At 53.7% G+C, this 14,710-nt stretch overlaps 7 protein-coding genes across 7 annotated transcripts; 2 read left to right on the top strand and 5 right to left on the bottom strand.

Annotated features, from left to right (window-relative positions):
- Window positions 1-24: 24 nt before the first annotated feature.
- On the bottom strand, window positions 25-4,158 carry J4E85_007997 (uncharacterized protein; the record flags this gene model as incomplete). The annotated part of the gene is made up of 6 exons (XM_051472227.1): window positions 25-1,563; window positions 1,617-1,642; window positions 1,689-1,882; window positions 1,930-2,790; window positions 3,710-4,048; window positions 4,118-4,158. The coding sequence occupies 6 exons, from the start codon at window positions 4,156-4,158 to the stop codon at window positions 25-27; spliced, it is 3,000 nt and encodes a 999-aa protein (XP_051323692.1).
- Window positions 4,159-4,864: 706 nt separating this feature from the next.
- On the bottom strand, window positions 4,865-5,730 carry J4E85_007996 (uncharacterized protein; the record flags this gene model as incomplete). The annotated part of the gene is made up of 5 exons (XM_051472226.1): window positions 4,865-4,901; window positions 4,955-5,211; window positions 5,263-5,541; window positions 5,596-5,654; window positions 5,709-5,730. The coding sequence occupies 5 exons, from the start codon at window positions 5,728-5,730 to the stop codon at window positions 4,865-4,867; spliced, it is 654 nt and encodes a 217-aa protein (XP_051323691.1).
- A 256-nt stretch (window positions 5,731-5,986) lies between these two features.
- J4E85_007995 (uncharacterized protein) lies at window positions 5,987-8,175 on the top strand (the record flags this gene model as incomplete). The annotated part of the gene is made up of 2 exons (XM_051472225.1): window positions 5,987-6,693; window positions 6,747-8,175. 2 exons carry the CDS (start codon window positions 5,987-5,989, stop codon window positions 8,173-8,175), a joined length of 2,136 nt encoding a protein of 711 aa, XP_051323690.1.
- Window positions 8,176-8,537: 362 nt separating this feature from the next.
- Window positions 8,538-9,149, top strand: J4E85_007994 (uncharacterized protein; the record flags this gene model as incomplete). Its single annotated transcript, XM_051472224.1, has 1 exon — window positions 8,538-9,149. The coding sequence occupies one exon, from the start codon at window positions 8,538-8,540 to the stop codon at window positions 9,147-9,149; it is 612 nt and encodes a 203-aa protein (XP_051323689.1).
- A 120-nt stretch (window positions 9,150-9,269) lies between these two features.
- J4E85_007993 (uncharacterized protein) lies at window positions 9,270-10,060 on the bottom strand (the record flags this gene model as incomplete). Its single annotated transcript, XM_051472223.1, has 2 exons — window positions 9,270-9,754; window positions 9,856-10,060. 2 exons carry the CDS (start codon window positions 10,058-10,060, stop codon window positions 9,270-9,272), a joined length of 690 nt encoding a protein of 229 aa, XP_051323688.1.
- A 1,340-nt stretch (window positions 10,061-11,400) lies between these two features.
- On the bottom strand, window positions 11,401-12,820 carry J4E85_007992 (uncharacterized protein; the record flags this gene model as incomplete). The annotated part of the gene is made up of 3 exons (XM_051472222.1): window positions 11,401-12,179; window positions 12,264-12,571; window positions 12,624-12,820. 3 exons carry the CDS (start codon window positions 12,818-12,820, stop codon window positions 11,401-11,403), a joined length of 1,284 nt encoding a protein of 427 aa, XP_051323687.1.
- Window positions 12,821-13,111: 291 nt separating this feature from the next.
- Window positions 13,112-14,377, bottom strand: J4E85_007991 (uncharacterized protein; the record flags this gene model as incomplete). The annotated part of the gene is made up of 3 exons (XM_051472221.1): window positions 13,112-13,204; window positions 13,255-14,029; window positions 14,088-14,377. 3 exons carry the CDS (start codon window positions 14,375-14,377, stop codon window positions 13,112-13,114), a joined length of 1,158 nt encoding a protein of 385 aa, XP_051323686.1.
- Window positions 14,378-14,710: the final 333 nt, after the last annotated feature.

The raw sequence follows: 14,710 nt of genomic DNA, 5'->3' as shown, positions 1-14,710 counted from the left end.
CCATCACAACTTCACCCCACTGAGTCACGCATACCCATTCGCACCCAACCACTCCCTAACAACCCCCGCATCCCTCTCAGCATAAGCCGCATAACTCCTAATAGTATCATCCACAACCTCAAGCCCCTTATTATACCCCCTCGTATCCTTCCCCTTAAAGAACTCCTGAATCTCATCCGCCACCTTACTATCCGTAAACTTATTCAGACCAAACCTGAGGAACCTCTCTAGGACAACCGGGTTACCAGCAAGCGCAGGATGCACCTTGGAGTCCCAGTTATCGCGAATGTAGTGCCAGACCTCCGGGCGGACTTTGGAGTTGTTGGCGAGGGCAATGGTGGAGCTGTGCTTGTCTTGCATGGCGACGGCGTCGGAGAAGACAAAGTCCATGACTTGCTTTGCGAGGTCGGGGGTTTGGACGCGGCCGAGGGAGCCGAGGCAGATTTCTTTGCCGTCGATGGACGTAGTGTGGAGGTATTCGTTTTGGACGGCTTTGAGGGCTGGCTCGCCGCGATTCTTGATGGCGGTGGCGAAGACGGCGCGGCGGAGGGAGGGGTGGATGGCCTTGTTGTCTCCATTGATGTAGGCGTCGAAACGCTTGAGGGCCTCGTCGACGGTGGCTTTGTGGCCGACGATGCCGGCGGAGAGGATGAGGCTGGCGCGAAGTTGGCCGACGAGGTAGTTCTCGCCATCCTTGAACTCCCAGCCGACCTTATCGACTGCTGGGGTGATGAGCTTGAGGTGGTACTTCCTCAGTCCCTCGCTGATATCTTCGCTGCCGGAGAAGACGCTGCGGACGTTGCCAATGTTGGTCAGAATCTGAGACCATACAAGGTAGTCAGACTCGTCCTGGAAGCGCTCTGCCAGTGCGAGGAGACCAGCGGTGGAGCCGTAACCTGCTACTGCGTTGGCGTAGGCGTCACCTACGAGGCCAATCTTGTCTTGCACGGTGAGCTGATCGCGGTCCTCTCCGAGCTTCTTCAAGCGGTCCGCAGGGTAGTTGGTGCGGTAGAAGCCAGTGAGATCCTTGTTGAGAAGGTAGAAGCTGTCGCTAACATTGCGGATTGTGTCTTCCTTCTGTGTCATAGCAGTGGTCTCGTGAACAGACGCGCTGGAAGCTGACTCGCCAGAGTGAAGGCCAAGCGGAATCCACCAGGTAGTTTGGTCCTCTTCGGGCTTGACGTTACCCGCAAGAAGGAAGCGCTGTTGACGCAGTCCAATTTGACCAGGCTCTTCAGCTACGGTGACTACTGGGAAACCGATCCTGCGAACCCAGAGGTCCATGAAGGTGTTGACGTTTTGACCAGACGCCTTGCTCAGGGCAGACCACAGGTCGTTGGTAGTGGCGTTGGAGTACTGGTGGGCCTTGAGATAGTCGGCAACACCCTGCAAGAAGACCTTCTCGCCAAGGTGAGCGCTCAGCATGCGGATGACTGAGGAACCCTTGAGGTAGGAGATGTGGTCAAAGATCTGGTCGACCTCAAGACCGTCATATACGGGTACTTCGATGGGATGCGATGTTCGTAGCGCGTCAAGGGCGAAAGCTTGTTGGACGGATTCAGTCTAGAGAAACAGTCAATAGGCTGGTAGTAGATACCTCGAGATTTGTGACGTACGACAAACTGTCCCCAGACGTTCCATTCTAATGAGAGTTAGCAGAGTTCTGCCGTGGTAGTGATTTGACGTACCTGGGTAGAGATGATCAATTGCAAGCCATCCGACCCATGTCGCGAAACCCTCGTTGAGCCAAAGCTCACTCCACCAGTCCATGGTGACAAGGTTACCGAACCACTGATGGGCAAGTTCGTGGGCGACAACGTAGGCAACCCTGTTGCGGTAGCTGTCGGCAGATGTAGCGGGATCGAAGAGCACGGCAGTAGTCCTAGGTACGTTAACATAAAATCCAGTTTGTTCAAGCACTTGACGCACCTGTAGGTAATGAGGCCCCAGTTCTCCATAGCACCGTGCGAGAACTCGTGAACAGCCAGCAGATCGACCTTGGGAAGCGGGTAGTCAATCTGGAAGACCTCGGAGAAGTAGTCGACAATCTTGTGGCAGTTGTCCAGAGCAAAACGACCCTGCTCCTTCAGACCACGGGTAGTGTAGACCCTGACGGGAATGTTCTTTCCGTTGTACTTGCGCTCGGTGAAAGCCTCGACGTACTCAAAGTCACCAATCGCCCACGCCAGCAGGTATGTGGACATGATGGGCGATCGCTCGAAGACGACAGTGTGGAAGCCGTCCCGCTTGCTGGGCTTGATCTCCTTCTCGGGCATGTTGCTAAGGGCGACCTGGTCCTTGGGCACTTCGAGCTCGACATCGAAGGTAGCCTTCAGGTTGGGCTCGTCGAAGCAGGGGAAGGCGCGGCGGGCGTCGCAGGCCTCGAACTGGGTGCTGAACATGTAGTGGAACTCGTCGTCCTTTGCGACGGAAGCGGGGACGTCGCCCTTGGGCTTGTACTTGGAGCGGTAGAAGCCGGCCATGATGTTGTTGACGAAGCCCTCGAACTTGATCTCCAGCTGTGCTTCGCCTGAGTAGCTGATCTTCTCGCCAAAGTCGAGTGTGACCTGTTGCCTCTTCTCATCGTATGAGATGTCCTTTGCTGACAGTGTCTTGTCGCCAGCCTTCAACTCGGCGGTTTGCAGCTTCAGCTGATGTGCGTTGAGGACGAGGGTGTTGAAGCCATCGTCCTTGGTGATCTTGGTGGTGATGTTGACGGTGCCCTTGTAGGCAAACTTGCCGCCGAATTCGAGGTCGTGGAGGGAGAGGGCGTAGTGCGATGGTTTGGCCCTGGATGTGTCAGCGTAGCTATATTAGAGAGAAATTAACTAACCACGCGGGGAGGACATCGCGATCTGAAGCCATGTTGACGAAACTGCTGGTGACTTCGCTCTGGCAGAACCTCTTTTGTGCTGCAAAGGTGTTTGTGTTTGCTACGGCAAGCCTCGGTCTTAGGCGTAGTTGGGTACGTGGGGCAGAATCAAGCTCTCTAGCTGCAGAAGAGAAGCTTCTAGAGCGGGTGAGGTGGGTCGGGGAAAGTGAATAGCGTTGAGCAGACTGCGTGGTAGATACAGCAGAATACAGACGCGTCGAAGAACTAGCTCTACACCTCGTCAATTGTCGAGAGCAGAGTCTCGCAGAGGCAGATAGAGCAGCCAGGGTGAAGGTCCGCGGGGTAGATAACCTCAAGCGAAAGAGGAAAGAGGGGTGTCTATGTTTCAATTGGACTGGTATGAGATGATGCGTGTAGGCTTAGAGGGGAAGGTGCGCGTGCGGCACGCCGAAGCGCCCCACCTAGGCTGAATCCCTGCGTTCGGCTTTCCAAGGTTAGCGCGGGGTCTTGGGTGCATTTATCTAGATCCAGATGGGAGGATGCTGGAACAGCATTCCATCTTGCTGTTCTTTTATGTATGCGTTGTGATGGTTGAAGCGCGTTGTCCCCCGAGGTCTGCAGTGCCTTCCTCTCTCCATCTGCTCGAAGCATGTGTATCACGCACAAGCTGATGAATATCAATCCTGAAAGTGGCATGCCATTGACGCCTGCAAATGCTTCAGTATACGCCCCAGCCATGCGATAGTATCCTTTCCACCACGCCTAACAGCCACAAACGCCTCGCACACCTCTACATTGCAGACCCGCACCCCCATCTCCCAATGCCCTCCCCCCATTCAAACCCTAATCAAAACATCCAAACATTGTATCCTCCACTCCTTCTTCCCCAACAACCCCTTAACCCACTCATAACTCTGCCCTTCACTCTGGCCCAATCCAACCCTCCCCCTAACCCCCTCAACCGCCCCCCTCACCACCGCCTTGGCCGTATGATTCGCCGCCTGCGCCAACACACCCGCTGTCTCTGCAACAGTGCCGTTCAGCGCCAGCTCCGCGCTATCAGACAGCGGCGCATCGAACCACGGGGTGTGGAAGTCGAAGAGGGCGACGACGAGGATGAAGAGGAGGAGCGAGCAGTACACGCATGGCCGGTTTAGGAAGTAGGTTGCTGAGATGAAGAGGACGAGGTAGACGGGGGAGGCGTGCGTTCGTAATCTGTGGGGGAGATGTTAAGGAGGGAATGCGCGTGGAGTGGGAGGGAGATGGGGGTGGGTGGGTGCTTACAAGAAGAACAGGACGGGGATCCAGCTGCGGAGGCAGAACATGGCGGGTTGGTGGGTTGTGGGTGTGACTGTGGGTGTAGGTAGGTAGGGAGCCTCGCGTGCGCACGCTGCAGCCCTAATGGCCCTGACGTATCTCGGTCGGTCGGTCGTGTGAGGCGCGCACTTTACGGCGATAACTGAGGCGGAGGCGATAATCGTCGACGGCGGACGTGGATGCGCTGACTAATGCGATAAGTCGGCGAGGCGAACGGGCAAAGTGAAAACAGCGAGCGGACGAAGAAATAGCAAGTGGGTTTATTAGGATAACAAAGTATCAAAGGTAAGAGGGCTGACGGCTGCGAGATCCATGGATGGTGCGGAGTCCTGGCCGCCGAATTAGCGTCCGCTGATTGGCAGTGCGCCTCCAGGTAAGCATTCGGCTCCCCTTGATGCCTCGAGCCTGCAGTCGGTGGCGCACATGCATGCGCTGCTTTTCTCCTGTCTCAGCCTTATCGCTTGCATGTTCAGTACACTCCTCTGACCATCTCACGTCTATTCATTTCAAGGTATCTTCCTACATGCCCATTCACCCGTCGTGTGATGTCGTCCAACTCGTCCAACGCCCAACCAGCCAACTATCAGAGGCTACCTCCTTCCATAAAAATGCCACAAAACGCCCACCTAACACAAATATGCCCAGATACGAAGCAGAGTAGGACCGAACTCGGCCGCCAACAGCAGAAGGGAGCAGCGTCCATGCGCGCGCGGTCTATACGGGCAGGTTGAACTTCTTGCCTTGGATGACCCTAAACATTCAATTAGCATGTCGATGCGCCTTCAATGGCGGTTGGAGACGTACTTGGTGTAGTAAATGTAGAAGAAATCAGAGTACAGGATCGTCTGGATGATGCCGGCAATCACCGCTATCGGGTCGTAGAACTTGGGCACCTCGAAGAAGTAGCGGTAGATCCAGTTGGGGATGTACAGCGCCCGGTACGCACCCAGCGCGAACAGGTAGTGTGTCGTGATTGTTTCCGCCTCGCCGGTCCTTTGCAGCATGAAGAGCTGGGGCAGAATGGCGACGGATTCCAGCCAGATGGAGAAAGCCCAGAGGATCTACTTCAGTCAGCACCTTCCTCTTCCAGTACAAGTCCTGCTGCTACCCACCTCAGAAAACGTGTATTTGTACGGAAACAGTATCGCCAGCACCGCGCTCGCTCCCAGCAGATATTGCACCTTGAACGTGTCGAGATTGGGGTCGTGCGTCGGCTTGTAGTCGTTGAGCATGAGGTAGACGGTGTAGGCGGATGTGCTGATGAAGATGATTTTGAAAATGGTATTGTAGAGCGACTTGGGTTCGTAGAAGGTCCACAGCAGGTCGACGTAACGCGTGAGATAGACCATCAGATAGAGGAATTGTGACTTGAACGAGATGCCGGACGCGCTCTATGCCGTGTCAGTATATGCGGCGCATTACGTGTGCACCTCGGATATACATACGCTCGACACCTTCATCTTATGCAGCAGAATCAGGATGGATAGCAGGTGGGATAAATCCCCTAGACGTGTTAGCCCATCATACACAAAGCATCATTTGGTGTCGCGAGGCCTACCCAGCAGTCGGAAGAGATTCATCATGGCGGTGCGTGGGTCGCTGGTCGCGGCGAAAGGAGCGGCAGAGGTTTGGCGACGTGAGGCGTGGTGGGAGGTGGTGGTTGAGTGCCTGACATAAAAGACACGTTCCGCCAGCTGCTTCACGTAGGGATGGAGCTGTGGAGCCTTGCACGCCAAGACATGCCCCTGCCGCCAACGTCATCCCGATCGCCGCTACTTCCCGCAGCAGTTCGCACCACTGTCGCCATACACTCACCACTTGCACCACCAGTCAGACATGGCCAATCTTCTCGGGTGGAAAGACATCCTCAGGCCGATTCGTGATGGTTACCGCCATCTGTTTCCCACCCCGGACACGGGACCTACACCGGAAGAGAGACGCCATCAGCGCGCATTAGATCGACTAAAGGGCTTCGCCTACTTCGATACCTTTGAGCAATTGGAATCGTGGATCGAGGCTGACTCTGACCCTCTGCAAAGAGCCAATACACCGTTATTGCGAGCCACCGGTGGAGTCCAGACCGAAGACCACAAAACTGGTGTTCTGCTGATTCATGACTATTCTGGCAACTACCACGACTATGAAAGCGTACAGGCCGTCGGTGTAGACAAGGAACTCCACTCGTTTGAATATCTCCAGTTTGTTGATGCTTTTGTCTACTTCTCTCATAAGCTAGTCTGTGTGCCACCACCCACATGGACGAATACGCTGCACAGAAACGGTGTGGAATCGCTGGGCACCTTCTTGATTGAACCACAAACTGAAGGCTCGGAACGTTTGCTGAAGCATATGACAGAAGAGTCTGGGGAGATGAACTTCCCCATGGCGAAGAAATTGGCCTCCATTGCAACACACTTCGGCTTTGACGGCTGGCTCATCAACATCGAGAAGCCGTTCCCAAGCGATGTGTGGAATCCAGAGGTCCTTGAAAGGTTTCTACGCCAGCTGAAGGCTGAACTAGGGGTCGATAAACGGCTCATATGGTAATAACCTCACATCCACTATCACGCATGACTGACGCATGACTCTAACCCAGGTACGATGCGCTCACCACTTCCAACAAAATATCATACCAGAACGCGCTGACCAGCTCCAACCTCAAATTTGCCGACGCGTGCGAAAACCTACTCACCAATTATTGCTGGACGGATATCCATGTTTCTGAATCAATGAAGCTCGCACAGTACGCTGGCTTTCATGGCCCTTTCGCCAAAGGCAAGAAGAAGAGTATCTACTTTGGCGTGGACGTCTGGGCACAGAACAAGTCTAGTTTTACCCACCCTCGCGTCACATATCCTGAATATGGGGGCGGTGGTACAAACACTGGAGTCGCATTGGCCAGACTCTCGGATACGGGTCAATCGGTTGGCATCTTTGCACCAGCATGGTCGTTCGAGCATTTTCCAGGCCATGAGCGGGACGTCGAACGCACCGTCTGGGAAGGTACTCCACTACCGGAGGGCATCGAGTGCACCTGCGGAGATTGCACATCGCGTCACCCACCAAACAAAGACTCTCCAATTCTACATACAGCCAAAGAGCGCGTGGCAGGTTCAGAACACTTCTTCTACACCGACTTCACCCGCGCATTCTCTCCACATGATGACGACGCAAAACACCTATTCAACAACAGCAACACACACTCACAACTAGGTTCGCAATCCATCCTCCCTCGTCCAGCAAGCCTCTTCCCCGAAGGCGAAGACGTCGCGCTCTCCCATCACATAGAACACTCTCACAACCGCAACGTCCTAGTCATCTCCTTCATCTCCCTAGTCCCACAACAGCCAACCGAAGACTTTGACGTAGAAGTCTTCCTTCCCCTCTACAAACTCGACATGCCAGCCGATGGATCCCTGCAACTCTCAATGGTACTAGACAGCTACGAGGATCCTAGACCACCGGAAATGGAGGACATGACGGTTTTTCTGTACTTCAAGTCGGGTAGAACGATGCATTATCACACGTTGCATCTATCGCGGAAGCCGATCGTGTTGCTGGATGATGTGCCGGGAGCGAGGATACAAGAGCTGGGTGTGCAGGTTAAAGGCCCGTTGAGGGGGACTGTGAAAGGGCTTGTGCGGTTGATGGGTATTAAGGAGATTTGTGTCTCGCCGGTAGCTGATTTGCCGAAGAATTCTTCTCTTAGGATAAAGGAAGTACGGGTTGAAAAGCGCGGTGAAGGGGGCGGTAAGCATGTTAGGCTGTGCTGGGAGTACGAGGATGACATGGACCCTGAGCGGTGGAAAAAGGCGGGTATGCCATGGAGTCATATCACCGGCTCTTTTGCGCACTTTACGATTCGAAGTCAAGGGCTGTTGGAGGCGAGAGCGTATGCGCTGGAGCATGTTATCAACGATAAGTTTGTGGAACGGTATGCTGGCCGAGAGATCGAGTTTGAAATTTTGGGAATTGGATTCGATGGGCGTACACTCGCGGAGACTAAAGTCACGTTGGAGCTGTAACGTGGTTGAATCCACTTCCTTCCACGGTACTGCGGTGACGCAGAGCAGACGAACCACTCACGATAGGGTGGGTGGTGGATGTCATCACAATGCTAACTTTTAGTTTATTGGGAGTTAGGGTGGTGGGTTACAAAGCTACCCAACGCGTTGGTTGATGTCAATTTCATTCACATCTTCCCATGGTACTGTCGCGACGCGGAGCAGACCAACCACTTACGACTTCTGAAATTCACATGACACCTGCTGAAAATCAGGAATCCGGTTCAGACGCGCCAACCTAGCACGAAGGCCGAGGTAGCGCACTAGAGGTATATAAACCTCTGTTCGCTACCCTCCCCTCTCGACCCCAAAACTCCTCCACCATGCAGTCTCCACAGAAAGACCAACCATCTCCTTCCGAGCCAATTTGGGAGACTCACCAAGAACGCCCCTGTCCTTCAACGATAGATATAGATGCCCTTAAGTGCGAGTGCGAATTCTACCTCAACAGCTTCCCAGGTAGAGATAGCCTAGCCCCAAACACAGCGTTCAACGGTCGTATAAGAAAATGTCTCAACGGAGCCTACGACGACCACGCCCATGCCCCAGAGATCCTAGCGGGGATCACCAAAATGGTTTCATACCGCAACAACTTGACTCGGTTAGCAACACAACTATTAACCCACGCGGGCATATTCAAGCCCAACGGACTAGACTGCGCACAATTCGACTTTGAGACTTTCCAAGAATCGCAGGCATACAAGAATAAGAGGGGCAAATACGAACATGCCTTCAGACAGGTCGCTCGATTCGACTTGATCTTTTTTCCTGCTCCGGATGACGAGGAGGGGAGGCCGTGGGCTAAGCCTGTCAAGTATGTTGCTGCGGCTTTGACGCTGGATGATAATATCGACTCGAGCGAGGAGATTGCGGATGCGGTGCAACGGATTACATCGAGTATGTACATGAGCCTCTTCATTCTGCAATGGCGCTAACGACAATATGTACATAGGCTACCTGAAGTCTCTTCTTCATAAAGATGAAAAGGAAGCCAACAACTCTACGGCCCAAAACGAGGTGCCCAAAAGCCTCCCAGCACCAAAGTACGCGCACTCTCAACCCGAGTAAACCGCCGGTCCCGGACTAACATACTTGAAGCTAGAATCATAAATCGCCTTCGTAAAGACCGGATCACTAGTCTTGTAACCCCCCGGAAAGCTAACACCACTCGGCGTCGCACTGCCACCCCCAGTAACCTTAACCTGGAAGCAACTAACATACGGCTGCGGGTTATTCGCACCAGCATGCAGCGCAATCGCCTCGGCGCGGACCAGATAATCCCCGCTCGCAATGTTCTTGGGCACAGTAAAGGCGCGCTTTCCGCAGTTCGCATTAAGGATCTCGGTGCCCCAGGAGGCTGTTGTGCCCGTGTACCCGTCTTCGGCGACTTTGAAGAAGGAACCCGAGGTGGCGGTTTTGGCGTCGGCGACTTTGGCCATGTAGACGAAGACGGGGCCGTAGTGGTTGCCGCCGATGGCGGGTTGGGAGCAGGAGCGTGCGTTGGGTTGGGCGTGCATTTCGACGGTTAGGGAACTGCCGGCTGTGGGGGTTTTGTTAGTATTTCATACAGTTCCACATAATATCCCTATCACATATTGCCTTGCTGGGCAAAGGATTGTGAAATGAACTTGGGGAGCTTACCAGCGACTTCGCAAACCCCAGATGTGGAAGCTGGGCCACGTCCGCAGAACATGTCGGGAGAGGTCAGACTGGTGATGGGGCTGTTGTCCTTGACAGTTCGCACACAGGTGCCCGCTTTGTCTTCACTGCCGACCCAAAGTTCTTGCCAGGTCGAGTGAGCGGAGACGGTGGCCGCCGCAGCGAGGAAAACGGTGGCGTACTTCATCTTCGGATAGTTAACGGGATGAGATGGCAGAAAGCGCAAAGAGGGTAGGATGATTCGTACTGAGTCTTTTTTTCGACCACTGGCACCACTCTCAGTATTTATTCACCACTTTCGATTCTTTTGGTCATGCATACACCGTAGTACACTTCACCACAGCAATCTAACAGCGACGTTTAACATCCACCCGGGCCGCTGTACCAGTCTTTCCCTCGTCATCTCCGCACCTAGTCGTGGCTTCCGACCACCTATCTTCTTCCATGTTCGCCCCGACCACTTAGATAGATTAACATCGCCAGCATCAAGCTTTCCTTGGCACCTGTCGGGTAGCGCGTGCCCCGTCAGGCCGTCAGCACTCAATTTGCACGACACGCGCTCATTCGCCGGGATAGGGGAAAACGGAGGCGCAAGTGTAGATGGAGGAGATTTTGAACTTGCATGCGGGCCATGTCGCCCCCAGGTTTCAGCGTTTTACCTGATTGGGCACGGCATTGGTGGTTTGGTACCGATGTCACATGGCGCAATGGGGGCGGGTTTTGGGTGCAGGTTTGCAACGGTGAGGCTTGGCTATATGGAGGTTGTATATTATGTGCGTCATGGTGGTCACTGGGGCGGCTGCGTTTGGGCGGCGCGAGGCCCTCGTGTAAGCGTTGGTATCTAACCTGTTCCAAGGTGTGGTGGCTTTGGGCTCTGGCGTAAAGCTCTCGATTTTTTGTGCCTGAGCTATCAGGTGCGTCTCGAAAGGTCGTTGTGATGATCCTCTCATGTTCCTGATCGAGAATGCCGATCTTTCGGCAATTTGGGCCTGGAGCCGCTCGCCAGGCTAGTCGGTATTTAATTCGAAACGGTGTAAAAACGCTAGAACATCCATCATTGGTTTGAGCGTGTCAATACCCACAGCTGTTTTTTTTCTTTTCGCCTTGAGTTTGTCTAGAGAAATGAGTAACGAAGGCCACTGGCGGAGAAAGAGTGTGGACGGGCATGGGCCTGAACGCCATCGACTCCTCCCTGCAAGTTCCTCTCGATTCCGATCTTCGATAGATGGAGTATTGTTTAATCTTGGTCTGAGCGTATGATAGTGTAGTGCATGCGAGGCGGTCCCAACCCGGATTCCTTCACGCCTCTTCCGTAGTGGCATAATCGAGATTGCTTCAGATTGGCAACGTAGGAAGTGTTTGGCATCGCACCCCTATCGGAATTGACGCCAGTGGTATCCTCATCACGCACAGCGCAGAGTTTACCAGGCTTGCCTCGGCGCCTTTCCCGTGTGTAGTCGTAGATGCCGATCCGTTGGTTGTTCTCGAAGGAAGGAAGACGTCTGGTGTGCTATCGCCGCTCAGAGTCTAAGCACCTTCCACCTTGACGCTCTTATCCTTCTTCCCGAAGTAGTTCGCCAAAGTATTCTTCTGCGTCGGCTTCTCCTCCTTCTTTCCATCCGCCTTCTTCTTCGCTTCCCCTACACCCATCAACTTCTTAAACTCTTGCCATTCGGTCTTCCCCACAATCCCCCCACTGGCCTCTTTGTGACCCCTCGCAAAGCTCTCTCCAAGGCGGTTCCTCAGCTCCTCGTCGCCTGCGACTATGCCCTCAAGCTTCTTGATGATGTCGACCTTCTCCTCTCCTTCGCGCGCTCTCGCACATTTCGCAACGCGGCATGAGAAGTTGACTTTGTCGGGGAGATAGCCTTCGTTTGCGCACATGACGATCTCTAATTTGTTGGACTTGAGGGTGCCAGACCAGCGTGTCGCGATGACGGGATGTATTTGCGCGGCGCTTGATATAGTCAGAACGGCAATCGTCGCGTCAGCAGAGAACTTCGGGGCTGTGTGGGTGCAGCGTTCGGTCTCCCGTCTGACCTCCATGCTTGCATCTTTCAGCTTGTCGACTTTCGAGATGTCTCCGGGACTGCTCGCGGAAACGACGGCGTCCCAGGCGTCGTGCACGTTGTATGCTGCTGATCTACGTGGTGCATTGGCTAAAGCTACGGCATCGTTGATGGACTTCTTCGGGTGTTGCTTGAATGTTGCCACCATGTCTGGAAAGGGGGGTTCCCACTTTATGCTGCTTCCGAGATCACCGTGGGTTCCTAGTGCTGCTAACCATGATATCTTGTCGTGAAGGTCTGGATGGAGTGGGAGGCAGATTGTGTATGTCAGTAGTGCGCTGGTTGCCACAGGTGGGCAGTCGTGTGCAGTCACATAATCACTTCCTTCTGGGAATCCGCCCTCATCTGCAAAGTGATGGTCTACCACGAGGCATGTATGTGGTGAGTCGATGACAGGCGGTGTTTTCCGACTGCCTTGGTCTAGAATGAAGATATAGGACGGCTTCATGGCTGTGAGAGCTTGCCTTGTGCTTTCATCATGTACATTAGAGCCTTTTGGTGGGAAGTAAACGGATATTAGATTAGGTGAGAGACCTAGAGCGGTGAGAGTATGATGAAGTATGGCACCAGAGGAAAGTCCGTCTGCATCCTTGTCGGGTAAGATGACTGTTGGCTTTTGCGCTTCAGCACTGTGGCAGATTAGCACCTAAAATCTCATCCGTCGACTGCGTCTTGATTTACCATTCTCTGATGATCTCTCGCGCGCGTTCAATTTGCTCCTTCCTGGCCGGCCAGACATTCTCTCCTGACTCGTCCTGTCTTGATGGTGTAAGATGATACGCGGGAATCTCAGTCTTGGCCTTCGTCGCTGTCTTAGTCTTCTTTGGTTTTGGTGGCGATATATCCTTCTCAGCTTTCCGTTTCGCTGGACTTGACATGATAGTAGATGCGTGGAATTGCCGGGGTTGGATGAGATTGGCGAGTAGTGGCGATAATCGTGGCGAATACAGACTTAGTGAAGAGATGTTCGATAATTGCGCCAATCGACAGACGGGAAATCTCATTGTACAGGTTCGACAAGATGGTTTGCAGAGCGAAACGACTGGATGCAAGGGTGAAAGGTAGGAGTATCGATGACGTCGTTGACACGCTAGTCTCTTTTTCGCCCAACCTCCCCATCATACCCCAGCACCGCATCAAGCAAAACCTGCGCTCCCAACGCGCAATGCTCAGGACTCGTGTACTCCTCCGGATTGTGACTTATCCCACCTCTGCTCGGCACGAAGATCATACTCGTCGGACACACTCTGCTCGTCCACGCACTATCATGTCCTGCTCTACTCTTCATCTGCATAACCTGACGTTCACCCACTAATTCAACCGCTGCCTTCCTCACAGCCTCGATACAATCCGGATGGAACTTCGATTCGGGTAATCCCCACGTACGCTCCACGGAATACTTGGTCCCGTTGTCTTCTTCCTTGATGACTTGATCGAATGCGCGTAAGATGGACTCGGAAAGCTGATCGACGAGATCATCAGTGTCGCATCTAACATCCACCACGAATCCTACGCCAGCGGGTATAGTAGCTTGCGAACTTGTATCACTGCTGATGACACCCACGGTAGCTACACCCAGGCCAGTCTGCACGGCGGTGTCTCTTACGGCGGTGATGAGCCGTGCAGCTGTGACTAGAGCGTCTGCTCTTCCTTCCATGGGCGTTGTGCCTGAATGGCCTTCTCGTCCTGTAACGCGAATGGCGAACCATTTCATCCCTTGTACGCTAGTCACAACACCGACTTCCTTTCCCTCACGCTCAAGGATTGGGCCTTGCTCGATGTGCAGTTCGAAATGGGCGGACAGTTTGTTCTCGCGGTAATCGCACGGCGTTGGACCAAGGTATCCGGTTTCCTGTAAAGCAGTTGCCATGGATATTCTGTCTGTATCGCGAAGAGCGTGGCATGCAGATAGATCCGTGCTACTATGCGTGCTCCACACACCGGACGCCATCATTGCACCAGGGAAACGCGCGCCTTCTTCGTTCGTCCAGTTTATCAGGGCGATGGGATGGTGGGTTTGGATGTTGTTTTCGTGCAGGGTACGGAGGACTTCTAGGGCTGATTGAACGCCTAGAATGCCGTCGTATCTATGTTCCAATCAGACTTTGATCAGTTTGTTAGTCGCTGTGGTGTCGGTGCGCGTACCTCCCGCCTGCTGGCTGTGTATCCATGTGACTACCCATGCCAATTGGCGCTTTATCGATAGCGGTACCGGGGCGTATGGCGAAGACGTTTCCCATTTGATCAATTTTGATGTCGCATCCTAGACTCTTGCATTCGCTGACTAGCCAGTCTCGAGCCGCTTTGTCGTAGGGAGTTAAGGTGAGGCGGCACATGCCTGTTGATGGCGCTGGGAGAGCGCCGTAGGAGGTGCATGTTTCCTGTAGTGTGCTGTTTAGCCTCCCGCCGTTGATTTTGAGAGTCTTGGAAGACATAGTGGTACAGGCGTATGTTGGTAGGTCGAAGACTGATCCCGAGGGCTACGCATGATAGACGATAGCGCCAAAGTCGCAGTAGTTACATCCGACGCGTCCGCGTGCGAAGAACGCGTCTTCATCATCTATGACCAATGTCTATGACTGTGCAGAATATCTATATCCTTCTCGAGCGCGTTTATACCGCGAATAGGCGTCGTGGTTGATAAGAACGAAGACGGGAGGAAGGTGGGGCTGCGCGAAAGAGGGGTCGAGATACGCACCTCACAAACCTGGACTAGCTTTCTTTCCACTACCATGATAACCGCTGAGATGTATCCTCCCGTGATCGTG

This window comes from Alternaria conjuncta, assembly GCF_024043145.1.
Source record: "Alternaria conjuncta strain BMP 0040 chromosome Unknown scaffold_12, whole genome shotgun sequence".
Classification (NCBI taxonomy): Eukaryota; Fungi; Ascomycota; class Dothideomycetes; order Pleosporales; family Pleosporaceae; genus Alternaria; species Alternaria conjuncta.
The sequence above is the reverse complement of the archived record's forward strand: the minus strand, read 5'-3'. Positions and strand labels throughout refer to the sequence as shown.